The sequence below is a fragment of the Penicillium samsonianum genome (genome assembly GCF_028829775.1).
Source record: "Penicillium samsonianum strain IBT 33392 chromosome Unknown utg000002l_segment0_segment0, whole genome shotgun sequence".
Classification (NCBI taxonomy): Eukaryota; Fungi; Ascomycota; class Eurotiomycetes; order Eurotiales; family Aspergillaceae; genus Penicillium; species Penicillium samsonianum.
Window position 1 is genome coordinate 2,344,520 of NW_026643260.1, and position 17,952 is coordinate 2,362,471.

The 17,952-nt window shown below is 48.6% G+C and overlaps 7 protein-coding genes across 7 annotated transcripts; 4 read left to right on the top strand and 3 right to left on the bottom strand.

Annotated features, from left to right (window-relative positions):
- Positions 1-950: 950 nt before the first annotated feature.
- On the bottom strand, positions 951-1,521 carry N7471_002741 (membrane magnesium transporter family protein; the record flags this gene model as incomplete). Its single annotated transcript, XM_057275461.1, has 3 exons — positions 951-1,010; positions 1,151-1,391; positions 1,466-1,521. The coding sequence occupies 3 exons, from the start codon at positions 1,519-1,521 to the stop codon at positions 951-953; spliced, it is 357 nt and encodes a 118-aa protein (XP_057140099.1).
- A 2,219-nt stretch (positions 1,522-3,740) lies between these two features.
- N7471_002742 (translation elongation factor 1 subunit beta) lies at positions 3,741-4,759 on the bottom strand (the record flags this gene model as incomplete). The annotated part of the gene is made up of 4 exons (XM_057275462.1): positions 3,741-3,970; positions 4,023-4,396; positions 4,621-4,660; positions 4,720-4,759. The coding sequence occupies 4 exons, from the start codon at positions 4,757-4,759 to the stop codon at positions 3,741-3,743; spliced, it is 684 nt and encodes a 227-aa protein (XP_057140100.1).
- A 402-nt stretch (positions 4,760-5,161) lies between these two features.
- hsp78 (chaperone ATPase HSP78) lies at positions 5,162-7,531 on the top strand (the record flags this gene model as incomplete). Its single annotated transcript, XM_057275463.1, has 1 exon — positions 5,162-7,531. One exon carries the CDS (start codon positions 5,162-5,164, stop codon positions 7,529-7,531), a length of 2,370 nt encoding a protein of 789 aa, XP_057140101.1.
- A 320-nt stretch (positions 7,532-7,851) lies between these two features.
- On the top strand, positions 7,852-11,481 carry N7471_002744 (MutS family protein MSH5; the record flags this gene model as incomplete). Its single annotated transcript, XM_057275464.1, has 16 exons — positions 7,852-8,212; positions 8,269-8,361; positions 8,432-9,204; positions 9,287-9,364; positions 9,414-9,473; positions 9,522-9,876; positions 9,940-10,036; positions 10,087-10,176; positions 10,225-10,393; positions 10,443-10,477; positions 10,526-10,607; positions 10,663-10,774; positions 10,827-11,028; positions 11,092-11,130; positions 11,195-11,333; positions 11,392-11,481. The coding sequence occupies 16 exons, from the start codon at positions 7,852-7,854 to the stop codon at positions 11,479-11,481; spliced, it is 2,775 nt and encodes a 924-aa protein (XP_057140102.1).
- A 418-nt stretch (positions 11,482-11,899) lies between these two features.
- Positions 11,900-13,903, top strand: N7471_002745 (serine/threonine-protein kinase; the record flags this gene model as incomplete). The annotated part of the gene is made up of 5 exons (XM_057275465.1): positions 11,900-12,208; positions 12,288-12,497; positions 12,549-13,642; positions 13,700-13,806; positions 13,872-13,903. The coding sequence occupies 5 exons, from the start codon at positions 11,900-11,902 to the stop codon at positions 13,901-13,903; spliced, it is 1,752 nt and encodes a 583-aa protein (XP_057140103.1).
- A 202-nt stretch (positions 13,904-14,105) lies between these two features.
- On the bottom strand, positions 14,106-16,046 carry N7471_002746 (something about silencing 10 family protein; the record flags this gene model as incomplete). Its single annotated transcript, XM_057275466.1, has 2 exons — positions 14,106-15,808; positions 15,866-16,046. 2 exons carry the CDS (start codon positions 16,044-16,046, stop codon positions 14,106-14,108), a joined length of 1,884 nt encoding a protein of 627 aa, XP_057140104.1.
- Positions 16,047-16,328: 282 nt separating this feature from the next.
- On the top strand, positions 16,329-17,591 carry ksrA (3-dehydrosphinganine reductase; the record flags this gene model as incomplete). The annotated part of the gene is made up of 3 exons (XM_057275467.1): positions 16,329-16,514; positions 16,568-16,699; positions 16,752-17,591. 3 exons carry the CDS (start codon positions 16,329-16,331, stop codon positions 17,589-17,591), a joined length of 1,158 nt encoding a protein of 385 aa, XP_057140105.1.
- Between the last annotated feature and the right edge of the window lie 361 nt (positions 17,592-17,952).

A 17,952-nucleotide genomic window follows, 5' to 3' on the forward strand; every position in this document is an offset into this window, starting at 1 on the left:
GTTGACTCCTCCGATGATCAGACGAGAACATACGGTGGGTCTATTTGAGACAAGTCAACGGCTCGGTTAACTCCATCCAGTAAGGACCGCCTCTATATTTATATTTTCTTTTTCTGTTCGGCATTGTCTTGCCTAAAATAACATATTCCTGGAATATCACAAGGAAAAAGAGGATCGACATAGTACGTACCGTGCATCTTGGGGTTTGCACCTTGGGGTTTAAGCTTGATCCCAGAGCACTGCAGACAGTCTTTATTCTGACTAGATGGGCAGGTAGCACTGTTGACGTGCATATTGTGTGATTAGGTCGTACAGCTACATCATATGTCTACAATCTTCAGGACTACACGGGTATACCTGCAATTCACCTCAGTTTTCGCCTTGCCTTCTACTCATCACCAGATACGGAATTGCGACGATCTCAATATGTGATTCTCTGTGCCGAGCCAAGCACGCTCCGACAACTCTGGAATAAGCTTGCTTTTTGCTACCGTGTAGGCGGCATCAACCCCCTTGCTTATCGGCCTAGTCACAACAATTTGGAGTCATGCTTTCAATTGATGGCCTAGACTACTCTGTATGTATCGCCATCATGCAGCGGTGTGGCGCAGGAATGCAAATCGCGTGCGCCAAAAGCGTCTATATCTGGCAGTGATCCCACTTACCCAGGTCACAAGTAGCCGGGCAGGCGTACTGGTGGTATGTCTGTGCAACCTCTCGGTCGCCTCTAGAGCACATCCTATGAAGATGAGTCTGCCACCCCTGCGTCGCCGGCGCACGCCATAACTCCAAGATCAGTACGGAGTACAAGACCATCAGTCCTGGACAGGTAGATATCAGAACCAGCAACAAACTGAGCATCTCAATTGAAAACTGAACTCCCTCGCCGCAATGCATATTATACAGCTCCCCCCACTGCAGCACATAATCACAAACTCAATATTCAACCATCACTCCTTGATCGACACATCCTGACCACGGACCCAGTCTGCGAACTCCTTTCTCTTAGCCTATATTTTCCAAATGTTAGCTTCTGAGATTCCTAGCCCAAAACGATGGTTGATGTCCAGCAATAAATGCACATCTTTGATAAATCCAAATCCAGATGTAGTTCCGGCAAGGCATGCATCCAAGTAGATCCAAAACTCACCCGAATATCCCAGAATCCATAACGCTCCTCCAGACTCAGGAACGGGTTGCGCGCTCCGCCGTCCCGTTCAATCTCGCCCGCCCATTCGCGCCAGCTAATCGGCTTCAATTTCTGTGCGCTCAAGACCAGTCCAATTGAAACAATTAGTACAGAAACGAGGGTCTCGATGATAATGTCTTGTGGGAGGGCGGTGGATGTGAAGTTGCTGTAAAGGACAGTGTGTTCGTGGGCCGAGTAGCCTCTGTAGAAGGGGTTGTTAGCTTTGCTCGAGAGGGAGTAAATATAGTTGTTGAGCGGATTGGTTGGAGAGCTTACGCGTGAACTATCAGGACGAGGCCGAAGAAAGTGACCGCGCGGGAGAGGAAGCTCATGATGGGTGGTGAGGTTGGTTTTGGGTTGCGGGTTGAGGTTCGGTGGTTGGGTCCGGTCGCTGCGGATTTTTTCTTATCGGTGGGTAATTCTTGATAATTCCCAGTAATTTTGAGATGAAGCCTGGTGTCCCTGGCTGTGGACAGTGTTGTGGTGCCGTTTGATACGTTGGCGGGAGGTTCGTGGAAGCCCCGGCCTCCAGGCTCATCCCGCGGTTTACCTAATCAACTCTTGACTGGCTCGGATTTCACCTGGGCATCACATCTGTTGCAATTGTTCATACTGCTATTGAAAATGATTAATTGTTCTGTCTCCTGAAGTATTCTCTGGTTAATAAAAAGGGGTATCTCCCTGGATACCCTTGTTTCATTCTTTGCGATATCAAACCCGAAACTGGACCTCGGGAGACTACTATTAGGTACATGCATACAACTCCATTATCAACGAACATACTGGGGTCAATTGATGAAATAAACCGGTGTATTTGGCCGACTATTTGGGCTGTTTCCCTATATACTTCCTTTCGGTGAATTCTGGGACGCCAATGGGCAATACACAGTAGATCAGCCCCCGAGTGAGGGTCACACTGTTCGACTCTGCTGTCCAACCCCCACTTTCAGCAACCTCTGATAGACAAAAGAGTTTGCTTTGTCTGCAAGCTCCGTCAAATTCGGCGGATACGGATGCATAGACAGCCTAAGGTGGTAGTCACACAGATAGAAAATATGGTTCAAGAAAGAGAGGGGGAAAACGTAGTCTGATAGATAGACCTTGTAGAATTCGCCAGCCGGTCTGGAACTGGGAACACCAGGATCGAGACACTCTTAGTTACCGGGTTCATACTGTATACGGTATACTAATCCATAATGAGCCGTGAGACAGAAACATAAAGAGCATATATATTCCCTCAGACGCTTGCGAAATTTTCTTTCGTTGAGAGCAATCAAATTCTAGCTCTGATCCTTCTCACATTCATCTTATATCATAATCATATCCCTCTGGTCTCTTGACATGGCACAATCGCAAAGCGATATATGTTCATCTTCTCCTCATTTTCTTGGTGATCAGGGTAAGCAGGCCACAGAGCCTGCGGTTCGATATAAAGATCCTCCCAACACCCCAATCCCCCAACTTTTACACTCGGTCACACCCGATGCTGATCAGCTAGAACAGCTGCTTGTCGGGCTTATCAGTAGACTACACTCTTTCAATGCATCTTGTTATCTGCGGTCGACACCAAAAAGCACATCTGATACGTATAACCCTTGATATTGATACCAAATATGATATATCTGGCTAATGCTTGGTAAGATAGGGCAACAAAGGATCGAGCCTTAGGCCAAAATCAAATATTCCAATACTAAAAAAGACATACAAGATCTGAGCGTTATCTATGGGAATCTGCTACGTATGTACATATGTATGTATGTAGGTACAAGAATAGTCGGCCGTCCATACGGCGTTGTAATGTCTTTTTCGGTAGTCTTTTTGAAAGTCTTATGTGTCATTTGTTTAGATCTTTCTCCCCTTATTGGTATTGTGGCTAGAATATGGGCGGTGGAAACAGCCTATAATGAGGGGTGGTGGAGATATATATTGGGACATAAATGGAAAATTTCGATCAAATACCCTTTAACTAGGTTAACAACGTTTTTTCGAATGGATATTCAATGAGTTCTAAAGCTTCCCCTTTGCCAATGCAGAGTAGGTACTACTCAGTATCTAGAAGTTGATAACCCATTTCCGTAAAGTGTCAAATCGTAGTCACCCACATGAAAATAATGACGAGACAGCGACGTCAATAGAAACAGTAATTCAGTAACTAGACTGGGTAACTGTGATTGATTCAAATATTCTCTAAGAATATTGATTGGTTAGAAGCTAGATCTGAGCGTTCCAAGGTTGATATACGACATCGAACGCCAAAAGCCGATATCTGTCCACTGAAAAGTCTGCCGAGCAATTACCACCCTGTATCCCACATGTCCACGGGTAGCTTCGAGAGGGACATACGAAGCTTGATCGGAACAATTGCCTAACAAACATATTCTAGGGGCAAGTTACAGTGGAATTATAAATGGTCATGAATTTTTTTAAATTTTTCATCAATGACCGGTCACTACTGGACCAGCTTTCTAGTTGGACTAGGTTCGTAAAGGATTCCTTTGACATCACGCATTTCCATCACACAATTCCTGCTTCATAAATGGGCATCGCAAATTTACAGCTTCTGCATGGCAGCGATGTCAGTGGACTGGACGTGGTCCTCATCCTCCTCGATCGTCTGCTGGAGCTCATCGGTGGAGACCTTGTCGTCCTCAACGACAAGGTTGATCTGGAGCTTCTTGATACCGAAGCCGACGGCAACCAACTTGGAGGCACCCCAGACGAGGCCGTCCCACTCAATGGCGCGGACGTTGGCCTCCATCTCGGCGAGGTTGGTCTCATCATCTGGAAATGTCTGTTAGCATTTGAACTAAAAGAGAGACTGGAAAATACATACCCCAAGGCTTGACCTCCATGGTGACGAGGGACTTAGCGGCGGGCTTGACCTTGCCGGCCTTCTTAACCTTGTATTCTTCGAGACGCTTGTTGCGCTCAGCAACGACCTCGGGATCCTCCTCCTCAGAGTCGGAGCCGAAGAGGTCCTCATCATCATCCTCCTCCTCGGGCTTGTCCTTAGGGTTGGAGGGAAGCTCGGTGGTCTCGGGACCGTAGGCGGTGAAAGCCGCGGAAGAGTCACCGGGGAGGGTAGAGAATTCGCTCTCGTAAGAGGCGATGTGCTTGTACCAACGGGCAGCGTGGGGGTACTTGGCAGCGTCAGGGGCGGCGCTGAAGGCCTTGAAGGTCACGACATCGGCCTGGCTGGGCGAGTTGCTGTTGAAAAGAGTCAGTGATGATGTTCACACCAGACAACGTATTCAACAATGTAGTTTTGTAAAGCAAGATCAGAGGTGCGATTGCTCGCGATTGGTTGTAGTCATCCAGCGGGGTCTTAATCCGCCTCCTAAACACGGACCAATGTTTCTCATCATGAAAGCATAACAGGAAAGGAAACAGGAAGAAGAAAAAACGGCAATTAAAGGGGTAGGAATTCATACCCAACAACGTAGGACCGAGTGGAAAGGAAGTGGTTGGCCACTGAGGGGCACAGTCAGTCACCAATTGATTCGAAATAACAAAATCTCAGGGGCGCCTACGAGTCAGGCCGGCATCAGAGACAAAGTCGGTGAAACCCATTGTGAAAGAGAGGTGTGGTGGTATCTGGAAGGAGAAGAAAAAAGGAGAAGAAAGTAGATGAGGGAGGGGTTAAAAAGGGAGGAGTTTTTTTTTTGTTACGGAAAATCTCTTACGGAGTCACGGAAAAACGTGGAAGAGCGAAGACTGGTCAGGTGACTTACTGGCGACAGAGCTACTTAGACTGGTCATGTGATTGACTGGTGACGGAGCTTAGACTAGTCAGGTGACTGACTGGTGACGGAGCTTCAGCTCTCTCCGCCACTCAGCGTTCGCTATGTGGATCTTTCGAGAAGCCTCCCGAAGGACCTTGGTTGGCGGTATTTAAGCTATACGAGAGACATCTCAGATCTTGAAGTAGTCTACGGCTTTTTGCTCCCAAGGCCTGATTCAATTATCTACATCATGGCGGCGAGATTACCCCTCAATGCCCGCAGTCGGCTTCTGCGAACGCCTCGCCTATCCTCGACCCGTCTTCTGTCCCCGGTCCCGAGATCAAGCATACTGCCCTGCGCCTCTATCATTCTACCAACAGTCAACCGTAGCCCGGTCTCTGTCCGCCACTATGCCAATGGGGGCCGTCCACACCCTCCCGGCGGCACCCACCGCATGGATATGAGTGGAGAGGACGAGAAATCAGCACTCGAAAAGTATGGTGTTGAGCTCACGGAGAAAGCTAAAGCTGGCAAGCTGGATCCAGTCATCGGACGAGACGCCGAGATTCATCGAACTATTCAAATTCTGTCTCGGCGAACTAAGAACAATCCCGTGCTGATCGGTTCTGCTGGAACTGGTAAGACTGCCGTTCTTGAAGGGCTGGCTCAGCGCATCGTACAAGGAGATGTTCCGGAGAGCATCAAAAACAAACGGGTTGTTTCATTAGATCTGGGCTCTTTAATTGCGGGAGCTAAGTTTCGGGGCGACTTTGAGGAGCGTCTGAAAGCCGTCCTAAAGGAAGTGGAGGATGCGCAAGGTGGGGTGATCCTCTTTATTGACGAGCTTCACACCTTGCTGGGACTGGGCAAGGCTGAGGGTAGTATTGATGCCAGTAATCTGCTCAAGCCTGCTCTGTCGCGAGGCGACCTCCAATGTTGTGGCGCCACTACTCTCAACGAATATCGATTGATTGAAAAAGATGTGGCTCTTGCCCGACGGTTCCAGCCTATTCTGGTGAGTGAGCCATCGGTCGCCTCGACTATTTCCATTCTACGGGGCATCAAGAACAAATACGAAGTACACCATGGTGTCAGAATTACAGATGGCGCTCTAGTAGCTGCAGCCACTTACAGCAATCGCTACATCACCGATCGATTCCTACCCGACAAAGCAATTGATCTTGTCGACGAAGCTGCATCGGCTCTTCGCTTACAACAGGAGTCGAAGCCCGACTCAATTCGGGAACTTGAGCGTGATATTACTACAATCCAAATTGAGCTTGAGTCGCTTCGCAAGGAAACTGATATTGCCAGTCGCGAACGGCGAGAGAAGCTTCAAGAAGACCTCAAGATCAAGCAAACGGAGGCCGGTAAATTGACTGAAGCCTGGGAGGAGGAGAAGGCCGAAATTGATAGTATCAAACGCACTAAGGAGGATTTGGAACACGCTCGGTTTGAACTTGAGCAAGCTCAGCGCGAAGGAAACTTTGCAAAGGCTGGAGAGTTGAGATACTCTACCATCCCAGAGCTTGAAACCAAGCTACCTAAAGAAGGCGCCGAACAGGATCCCCAAAATCAAACTTTGATTCACGACTCAGTTACTGCAGATGACATTGGAAACGTCGTATCTCGGACCACAGGCATCCCCGTTAACAAGCTCATGGCTGGAGACGTGGAGAAGCTGATTCACATGGAGGACACTCTCCGAAAATCAGTTCGTGGACAAGACGAAGCGCTTTCTGCTGTAGCAAACGCTGTGCGGATGCAGAGAGCTGGTCTCAGCGGAGAAAATCGCCCTATGGCCTCTTTCATGTTCCTTGGTCCTACCGGTGTTGGAAAGACTGAGCTCTGCAAGAAGATGGCGGAGTTCCTTTTCTCCACCGAAACTGCCGTTTTACGGTTTGATATGAGTGAATTCCAGGAGAAGCACACAATCAGTCGTCTCATCGGTTCCCCTGCCGGGTATGTCGGATATGATGATGCTGGCCAGCTCACCGAGGCTGTCAGACGGAAGCCATACGCTGTTCTGTTATTTGATGAATTTGAGAAGGCGCATCGTGATATCTCAGCGCTACTGCTGCAGGTCCTCGATGAGGGCTTCCTGACAGACGCCCAAGGCCACAAGGTCGATTTCCGAAATACCCTGATTGTGTTGACCTCGAATCTTGGAGCTAGTATCCTGGTCGGAGCAGACCCCTTGCACCCAATTAACGACTTTTCTGATGCCGAACTCCCAGAAAAGGTCAAAGCAGCTGTTATGGATGTGGTTCAGAGCGCATACCCACCTGAGTTCATGAACCGAATTGATGAATTCATCATCTTCAGGCGCCTGTCAAAGGATGCTCTACGGGACATTGTTGAGATCAGAATCAAAGAGCTCCAGGCCAGACTCGATGACCGCCGCATGACCCTACAGGTTGATGATGAGACCAAGGACTGGCTGTGCGAGAAAGGCTACGACCCAAGATTTGGTGCCCGGCCTTTGAACCGTCTCATTGCCAAGGAGATTGGAAACCGCTTGGCTGATAAGATCATCCGAGGTGAAGTTGTCTCTGGTCAAACTGCCCGAGTTTCTCTTGATGAATCCAAGGCTGGCCTGGTGGTAACCACGCAAGAGTAAACGAAAGCATGAAATCTAGCGTTCTTATGTGATACATACGATGTTTTGCATCTCTTTTTTTTTTGGGAATTTTTCGATGGCATGTCGGATCTTATCTCACATATTATTATGAATTTGTATACTAGTCCACTCACTCATTGTACAATAATACAACAATCCAGTTCTGGATCAAATTGCTTGCTTTATGTAGACTCGAAGAACGACCCGTGGACAGGTGACTAGGACTGCGCACACAATGGGAACTCACCATCCCATCCTACCCCATCATTTCCCTCTCTCATCGCATCTCTAAGTATCCCAATTTCATTGGCCTCAGCAAAATGTCTTCTCTAAAGAGAAAGAGAACATCAGCTTCTCGCCCTCCAATCACACCTCGTACCTCCGGGCGACGACTGGGCCACAGGGCGCCATCAAGTCAAGCTCCCAGCATTTCAAGTGGTCCTCCTAAAACCCCTATCTTTTCATCAGCAACTCAATTGCGCACTCCGTTTCCTACAGATACCAGGATCGAAACAGATCGGTCAGTGAGGGCTACTGATGATGATTTCGATGACCATGTCATTGCTGCTATCGACATGAAGGACCATGGAACTGTGGGGTGCTCATACTACTCAGCCGAAGAAGAAAAGATGTATCTGCTCGGTGATAGCCGTTCAGGGGATATAGAGACAATCGACGCTCGTGGGTTTATTATTTGTTTAGGTCTAGATTTGAAGTGCTAATTGGGCCATCTCCAGTGCTCCTCCAAATAAAACCTACGGTGGTTTTGACACCTCCTCGTGTTGATCTTAGTTCGCAGAATCAAGATCAAAACCTCGCACAAGAAGATGGTACATTTGCTTTACCCAGGAGCTCTTTGACCCTTTCCAGTGCAAGCAAATGCTGATACTTTCTGTCCAGTTTCTTCTGCCTACCTTCCTTACCAGATAGACATTCGTCCAACGCCGGAGTTCAGCTACTCCAATGCGGAAAGCAAACTCCTTGCTTTAGAAATTTCATCTACGCACGAACAGAGAATCCGGTTTTTCGTGCCTCAAAATGGCCTTGCCGGACCGGAAGAAGTGGACCCAGAAGAGATGGGGTTCACACTCCAAGAAGGAAGACTGTTGCACATCTCAAGCTCCGTCGACATGGAGAACCCCGTGACTATTGGTTGCGCAGGAGCCATACTCACCTACCTGCAGCGACGAAGAGCCGCAGCGCCTAGCCCCCTTGAAGAAGGAAATGAGTATCGAGTCCGAGCACTGCAGATGTTCAATCTACGGGATACGATGTGGATCAACAGCAACACCTTCACCTCTCTCCAGATTATCCAGTCGGAGTCACATCCCAACATGTTTAACCAAGGGCCGGGGAAAAAGTCAGCTTCGGGCAAAGAGGGTCTTTCGGTCTATGGGCTCTTCCAGCACTTTGCATACACCCCTCAGGGTAGGGCAAGACTCAAGCAAACCTTTGTCCGTCCAAGCGTGGATCTAGATACAATTCGCGAACGGCATGATTTTATAGGAATCTTTTCCCGCCCTAACAATCTTGCTGCATTGGAGAAGATGACCAAAGCGTTGAAACACGTTAAAAACCTCAGGCCTGTCATGGTCAATCTTCGCAAGGGAATCAGTACTGGCAGTGCTAAGATTACTGGGTTCAAAACTACGGTTTGGGCTAGTCTTCTTGCTGTATGTTTGCTTTGTTACCATCCGTCTATCTATGTTAGAGGGGTAGTTTTTGCATTACGATGCTAATTAGGTGATTGACTAGTTTGCGTTCTACTCTATCGACATTAATGATGCACTGCGGGAGGTCTCGGGCGCGCACATACTGGCTCTCCGAAGCAAGGTCAATCCCCAATAAATATCTCAGTCATTTGTGTACTGACACCTTGCAGGCTCTCAGAGTCTTTGAAGCAGCACAGCTCTACAGAGTTGGTCGTATGGTTCAAGAAATTGTAAGTTTTTTTTTTTAATAGGAATTACGAACGCATCTGACTTTTTAGGTCGACATTGATAACTCCGAAGAACAAGGAAGAACAGTGGTTAAGCAAGGAATTGATAGAGAACTTGACAAAATCAAGGACAGATACGATGGTCTCAACAGTCTTCTCAAGCACGTTGCTCTCGACATTGCCGCAACAATCCCGGCGACCCTTGATGTTGACGTCAATGTCATCTACTTCCCTCAGCTTGGGTTTAATATTGCCATTCCACTCGGTGATCATGGCACCGCGGCATATGCTGGCTCTGATGATGATTGGGAATTGATGTTCATCACGGAGAACCGGGCTTATTTCAAAGACTTCCGCATGAGAGAGATGGACGAGAAGTTGGGGGATATATACGGTATTATCTGCGGTAGGTCTGCTGAATTGGTGAGAAATCATGGAGATGGAAGAACTAAAAAGCGTACCTTGACAGAGAAAGAAATCGAGATTGTGTACGACCTGGCTCAGAGAGTTCTCCGTTATGAGAATGTGCTCGTCGATGCCTCTGATATTTGTGGAGATATTGATAGGTTAGTTCCTGCGGGACATGACGCGAGGTCCGCTGATACAAATTCTATAGTCTTCTCGCTCTCACACAAGCAGCCAGCTTCTATAAGCTGACCAGACCACGAATGGTTGAACAAAATGTGATCAGAATCAAGGGTGGCCGGTAAGAGCTTGTTAACAAGCATCCCTCCACATCCCTGACAAATGGCAGGCACATTCTTCAAGAATTGACCGTTTCATCCTATGTGCCAAATGACACATTGCTCGTGGGTGGAAATGACTCCGAGACCAATGATGCTGCTTCATCCACAGATTCCAATCCAAGCATGCTGCTCTTGACTGGACCAAATTACTCAGGGAAAAGTGTCTATATCAAGCAGGTAAGCTATGTTTTGTCTTTGTGAAACTCATTTTCTGATATAGAATCAGGTCGCTCTGATTGTCTATCTAGCACAGATTGGGAGGTACGTTTCTTTCCATTGACATGATTATACAGAGACTAACTGTCACAGCTTCGTTCCTGCTGACAGCGCAGAATTGGGAGTCACAGATAAAATCTTGACCAAAATCAATACCCAAGAGAGTGTCTCCAAGGTATCTCAAATTTTCTGGACAAAGTGTTACATTTTGTAGCCTAACACGTCTTTAGATCCAAAGCACATTCATGAACGATTTGCAACAAATTTCTCTCTGCCTGAAACAAGTCACAAATCGAAGCTTGGTCATCGTCGATGAGTTTGGGAAGGGAACCAACGAAAGCGGTCTGTTCCTATCTAGCTATAGCTCTTGATGCAGACTAATTGACGTATTCAGATGGCATCGGTATTGCCTGTGGCATACTCGATTACCTGCTGTGCCTCGAAAGACCCGCTAAAGTCATAGCAGCAACTCATTTCCATGAGATTTTCGAGAACAACTTCCTCGCTTTGCGGCCTCGACTCCAGCTTGGCCATATGGAAGTTCAAGTCTGCGAAGAAACCCAGGAAGTTGAGGACCAGATCACGTATCTCTACAAGTATGTTCAGGAACACTGGTTCCTGGGTTAATGGTACGTACATGATGCTTACAGTTCGAACAGCTTTCGTCCGGGGCGAAGTAACAAGAGCTTTGGTATCATGTACGTCCTGCTTCTTATCATATCCGCATTCCTTGCGTTTAAAGTTGATTAACTTGCGGTATAGTTGTGCGGCAATCAACGGTATCGACCCGGCTATTGTATCTCGCGCAAACGAGATTGCGTCTCTTTCAGCGCGAGGGGAGAACATTGTCGCGGCCTGTGCAGTTTTATCTTCAGAGGAGATGCAAGACCTAGAAGAAGCGGTACGAGTTCATTTTTCTAAAATAAAAAAAATAAAGTGACTAACAGCGTTATTACAAGGACTTCCTAGCGAGAGGTTTTCTTGAGGTTGATTTCTCACAAGGTGGCTCAGACCATGTCAAGGCAGTCTTCGAGGGATTATTCGAGTGATAGGATTTATTATTATTGGACCAAGCACATGGAGGCCAATGGCATCCCAAATATCTTTACGGAGAACAACATACATTTCCGCCCCATGTCATCATCATTAATTGTCCGAACCCGCGATGTCGATCTATTCCATTAGAAGAATGAAGTCACTGCCTCCACTACATTTGTAGCAACCGGGGGCCAAAACAATAATGACTTAACCCCCAACTCCGATCATGTTACGTGTAGCGTTTCGAAAGAAAGAGACTCCCGACTTGCACGCTGACAGTATCTCATGCATCCAATACGACCATACGCACCGAGCCAGGCATCTCTTATACATCATTCGCATTCTCTAGGTTGACACTATCTACGTTGTATCATAGGAAAGATACACACTGCTCTCAACGCCCAAAATCCGGGCTCTTCTGTGCCCCGCATGTCGCAAGTCTCCGGTCTTGTCAAGGACTCGAAGCTCCATACCAAGCTCGATGCAGAGCTTACAACGCACACTTTTCTCGAATCAACGTTAGTCGACGGTCGGCGCGGAAGACGTCGTGAGCGCGAGGAATTGTGGAAGAAGAAACGTGATCTTGGCATTGGCATCTTCGGTACTGTGTGGTTGGAAGAATGTGTCAGTGAAGGCAAGCTCCGGGCCGTTAAGGAAGTGCGCAAGTCGGTCCCAGGATCGAGGTCTATGGATTATAATCGCGAGCTAGAAGCCATTGCTCGATTCTCGCAGCAAAAGGTAGGTACATGATTGGTCTTCATACCCTGGATTCTCAATATACCCCTGTCAGAATCACTGACCTACCCTTCATGATTAGTATGACGGTTGTTTTGTGAAATCATCGGGCTGGTTTGAGAACACTGAATGTCTGTTTATCGCAATGGAGTATTTCCCTCTTGGGGATCTGCAGAAGTATATGACGCAGCTATTTCAGGAAAGAGAAGCACAGCAGATTACCTTCCAGCTTCTCGAGAGTCTTGACTTTATGCATAGCAACGGGTTCGCTCACGGTGACCTGAAGCCTCAGGTATGACCCAGCCATGGTGCTTTTGCTTCTACATTTTCTGATCTCGAGAAGAATATTTTCGTGTTATCTACAGGTCCAGATTGGTGGGTAAAGATCGGCGACTTCGGGATCAGCAAGCGCTCGATGGAAGGGTTTACGGGTCTACAAACGTTCAATGGCATGCCCGCCTTTACTGCACCAGAGGTGTATGAACAGCTATGGGGTCCATCCCCAGAAAGCGCAGCGTCCGGATCAGACTATTGCCCTGAAATCGATATATGGGGTCTGGGCGTGATCACTTACTACCTGCTCTCTGGGAAATTTCCTTTCTCTGGCAAAAGTGATCTACTCGAGTACTATAGAGGGAATTCGATAATGCCTTCTGACTCGTCTCATTCTCCGGTCAGCCCAAAAGCCACGTCCTTTTTGGCAAGCATGATGGCTGCAAGCCCGGCAGATCGCCCTACTGCCAGAGATGCCCTGGACCATGCCTGGTTAATACCAATGCTGCAGGACTCACAGCCCGACAGCCCAAACCAGACTGCCCCAGCTATCCAAGATACAGCTAAGGGTGCTGATGCTTCAAACCCACGAATACTATCCACCACCCAAGATTTTTTGCACCCGGGTGAGATTGACTTAACGCCTGATGCCCCGAGGAAACATAGCTTCGGAACAGAAAGGACACAGCAAATGCGAACCAGTCTGGGTATCGACGGCGACATGTACAAGCAGCTCATAGATACCCTGAATGATGCAATACTGACTCCAACAACAAGTCCTATTACGAACTCCAATCAAATCTACAACGGCCATCCATCAATAGACACTGATACAATCGCTCCCTCTCAATCCAGCGACTCTCGACCTAGCGAACCCACCCTCCATACTTCTCATACTCGAACAGTCTCGGAGAAATTGCCTTCTGTTAACCTACCCTCATATAACCGTCGAAGATCCGACGATGCTCCAATCCCAATCTCCGAGCTCTCGCGCGTAACCCCTATGTCAGGGAGTCCGATTTCGAGTAGCTCGAGCACAAGTATCAGCAATAGCTCAAACCGGTTTTCAGAAAGGATTAGACGGGTATCTCGCGGTATTATGCAGAAGCCAAATGGACTTGTTCGGGATCATGTGCCGACTTCGCCCATTTCTCCCAATTCAAGGTATCTACACTTTACATGTAGTTATGTGCGCTTGGCTTGTGCTAACTTTCTGTGTAGCTCGAGTACTAGAAGTAAGAAATCACAATCTAGCGATATTCCTCATCGTCCTCAATTTGCAGAGGGATTGCCCATGTTTCCTATTCGAACTGACAAAGGGCAGAAGGGTATGTTTAGCTCGGCATTGTTCTATCTTTTGCATGAATGTCCGGAGCTGATCATTTGTGTCTAGGTCGGGGACAAGAGTCTAAGTGGGGATCATAGTAGCTACAATCCCCGATGCATCAAGCGCATCATATACCTACTAGGAGAAGATGGGTTGGGATGAATAAAACGGTTTTTGAAACTTTGGGTAAACCAAAAGATGAAATCGGGGTTATATACACATCGAATGCCTGAAACTGCCCGCAGTGAACGCCATGAAAACATACACACAAGACCGTGAAGTTTATGATCAAGCACACATTCACAGTTTAACACTCTTGACCAGGTTCTTCTTGATACCCGTAAGCTCACCACCGTATCCACCGCGGCCCTCGCCGCCCTTGTACAGCTGCTTAGTACTGCCAAGCTTCTTCTTCTTCTCCTCGTACTTCTTTCTCTTCTTAACACGCGGGTTACGCGAGTCCTTGCTGCGTTTCGCGTGCAGACCCTTATTCTTCTGGATCTGGTATGTGATAGCACGCTTGCCATCTGGACCAACCTCCTCTTGCTCATAGACCTTTCCGCCAAGGCGCTCAGCCTCAGCGTGGGCATCTGCACGAGCCTGCTTGTCGTCCTTGCGCTTCTTAGAGCGGGATGCCACCATGTCGTAGTATTCGTCGTCATCGGTGCCCTCCTTGGTACCCTCGCCGCGGCGGAGCTCCTTGGCGACGCGACGATCCTCGTCGTCACTGTCACCACCCAGCTGCTGGTCGGCATTGAGTTCTTTGCGGCCACGCTTCTCGGCTTCCACATTGAGACGGGCTTGACGGTCACGCAGACGTTCGCGGTATGGGAGATCGGCATCTCCACCGGCATCCCGGCCTGCTGCGTTGCGCTTGTTGGCCTTCTGGGCCAGTTGCGAGGTGTAGAAACGGAGCGAGCGCTTCTGCTTGGCCTTCTCCTCTGCCTCGTGCGCTGTAAGGGCGTCCTCGTCACCGAAGTCAGAATCATCATCCTTGAGAGGTGCCTTGATCTTTTGTGTCTTGCGCTTCCGTGAAGGCTCGGTGGCCAGGTTCTCGAGATCGACGAGGCCGGCTTCTGTTTGGCGTAGACGCTCAGCGCGGAGAGCTTCGGCTTCAGCCTGTGCTATCTCGGCCTTGCTGAGCTTCTTCTGTTTAGGCTTCTTGGTCTCTTGGGTCTTTGGTTGCTTATCGGCCTTGGCTTCGGTCTTGGTCTCCTTAGTAGTCTCCTCGGCGGGTTCCTCGAGCTCCTCGAGATCCTTGACAGTGTTCCAAAGTTTGCGGAATTTGACAAGCGATCCCATGACAGGGTGTTGTCGGAGTTCGGCGGGGGTCATCGGAACATGTTCGCTAGTTGCGTCGGGGGACGGGGAAGAGAGGAGCATGAAGTACATGCTGATCGTCCCAAGGTATGCAGATAAGGCACGGAATTTCACCACGGGCACTGGAGATGGCTGTGGCTCCTCTGAGTCGTCGTCTGTTGAGGAAGCCTTCGAGGCTGCTTGTTGAAGATCCTTGAAGGTGTTTTGAAGTTCCACGAAGTCCTTCGCCAGGGGTTCAAACTCGGGGTATCTCGACTTCAAAATCTTCAGCTTCTCATCGGTATCCATGTCCTCAGTGATCTCCAATTGCGGAAGCACTTCAGTCACCACGCCAGCATCGGCGCCGTCCTCGGTACCCTTGCCGGATTCCACCCATTCAGACTCATCGAACCCGAAATCGGCCTCATTCATAGCCTGCAACTGCTTCATTTGTAGTCGCTTGGCCTCCTGCTCTTCCTCCAATGCATCAACCTCGGTCTCGATCTGATCTGCGTTGTAAAGATCCTTCTTCGATGAGCCCCAGGCGGCAATGCCTTCTTCTTCTTCCTCGGATTCGGCGCCACCCTTTGGCTGGCCCATATCATCGTATTCATCTTCTTCTGAGTCTGAGTCTTCAAGGTCGTCATCCTCGTCTGCGGATTCATAGCCAAGGATTTCTTCGTCGGAGGGCTGGATCAATTCCTCTGCGGCGATCAGTAAGACACCGTTTGCACCATTAGATCATCATTAGAGGCACATACCTTCCTCAGCAACTCTCCGCCGTCTCTTTGCCTCAGGGCCTTCCTCAAGTAGAATCTGATCACGGCCGGTTTGGAAATCATCTTCCGAGTCTTCGAATCGCTCTTCGATGTCGAACTTGGAGGGCTCAGGGGCTGTTTTCGGTTGCGCCGGGCGACCGGCTTTTCTCTTTTTGCTGCCCATTTTTGCGTGTAGAAATCAAACGACAATGAACCAACTCAGTCCGGCCGATAAACTTGTGATAAAATTATTTTTGGCCTCTCACCGCCTTATTTGCGCTAGCCTCGAGTGGGGGCTTTTGCTCTGTTTGCACTTGTCAGAATCAAAATACTGGTAATATTACCACCTCACACCTTGAAACGTCAAAAACAGAATGATCTCGGGTATTTCTGTGTCACTGCTTTACTGCCCCGTGTGCCTTCCATTTCGAGGACAACCAACAGACGCAGCTGCCATTCATCCACGATGGATCCTCGCGAGTTAATTGCTCGTTTCCATCTGCCTCAACTTCTCTCCTCCTTGCAGTCCTCCTATAATAATACATCAACCCCGATATTGGGCGCTTCCGCACTCCTTTGCACTATTATTCTTTACACTATTGCTAAGATGTTTGGTTTCGGATCCCGAAACGAGTTCAATGTCGAGGGGCAGGTATGTGCAAGACTACATGATTAATGCGATACTTGCTAATTGGTGTCTTGCAGACTGTGGTAATCACCGGTGGCTCCGATGGCATGGGCAAAGCTGTCGCACTCGAGCTATCCACGAAAGGTGCAAACGTTGTCGTGGTTGCGCGCACTGTCTCCAAGCTGGTGACTGCCGTCGATGAGATGAAGGTCGGACATCCCTCCATAATAAGTTGATCAATATTGCTCACCTATTATCCAGACCAAGGCAGCGAATATCTTTAAGCAGAAATTCCATTATATCAGCGCCGATCTCACCGATCCCGTCGAGTGCGAAAGAGTCATTGCAGAAGTCACAACGTGGAATTCTGGAGCTGCTCCTGACGTTGTTTGGTGCTGCGCGGGCTTTTCCCGCCCAGGTTACTTCGTCGATGTGCCCATCCAAGATCACCGACAGCAAATGGACACAATCTATTGGACTGCGGCCAATACAGCTCATGCCACCCTGCGCAGCTGGCTAAACCCCGTTGTTCCGAGTGGACAGATGAAAACACCCCGGAGACATCTCATTTTCACCTGCTCTACCCTTGCATTCGTTCCTATCGCTGGCTATTCGCCGTACTCGCCTGCCAAAGCAGCTATTCGTTCTCTCTCCGATACTCTGAGCCAGGAAATCGAAATGTACAACGGAGCCTATACCCAACGACACCGCAGTGACGCCCCGGCTGCGGATGTCAAGATCCACACCATTTTCCCCATGGGGATCCTCACACCCGGCTTTGACAACGAGCAAAAGACCAAGCCTGATTTGACCAAGAAACTCGAAGAAGCCGACAAGCCCCAGACGCCATCGGAGGTCGCGAAAATATCCATCAGTGCCCTGGAGCGTGGGGAGTACCTGATCACTACCAATTTTGTTGGTGCCATCATGAAAGGCACTGCCCTTGGGCCTAGCCCGAAAAATAGCATTATCGGTGACACTCTGCTCAGCTGGCTCAGCCACCTAGTATTCCTCCAGGTCATTCCAGACCTTCGCAGCAAGACGTTCACTTGGGGAAAGCAGAACGGGCTCCCGAACGGTAAGAGTACTCCGGCTTCATAGCGATCGGGTGTATTATTCTTTTTTTTACATGGTCTGTCGACTGCTTCATACATGATGATACCCTGAGCGTTGTCTGTACGGCCCTCCTTGCAGCTGCCCCTCACAACACCTAAGCATTCTTCGATTCGTTTTAACCTTAGTTGCACATTCTTATTGTACAGTAAAAAAATAATGGCATGTCTGTGTTCGTATTTTAAGCAATTCAATCCTTTCAACTTTTCATTGACGCAGTCGCAACCTTGGAATGTACATCCGGGGAGGATGACGTACGATGTAGATAACCAAGCTTATCTTTTATCTTGCCACCCCATTTTCGACCTCGAAATTTCTTTGTCCCCAATGGCTCTGCCCAGACTGGATT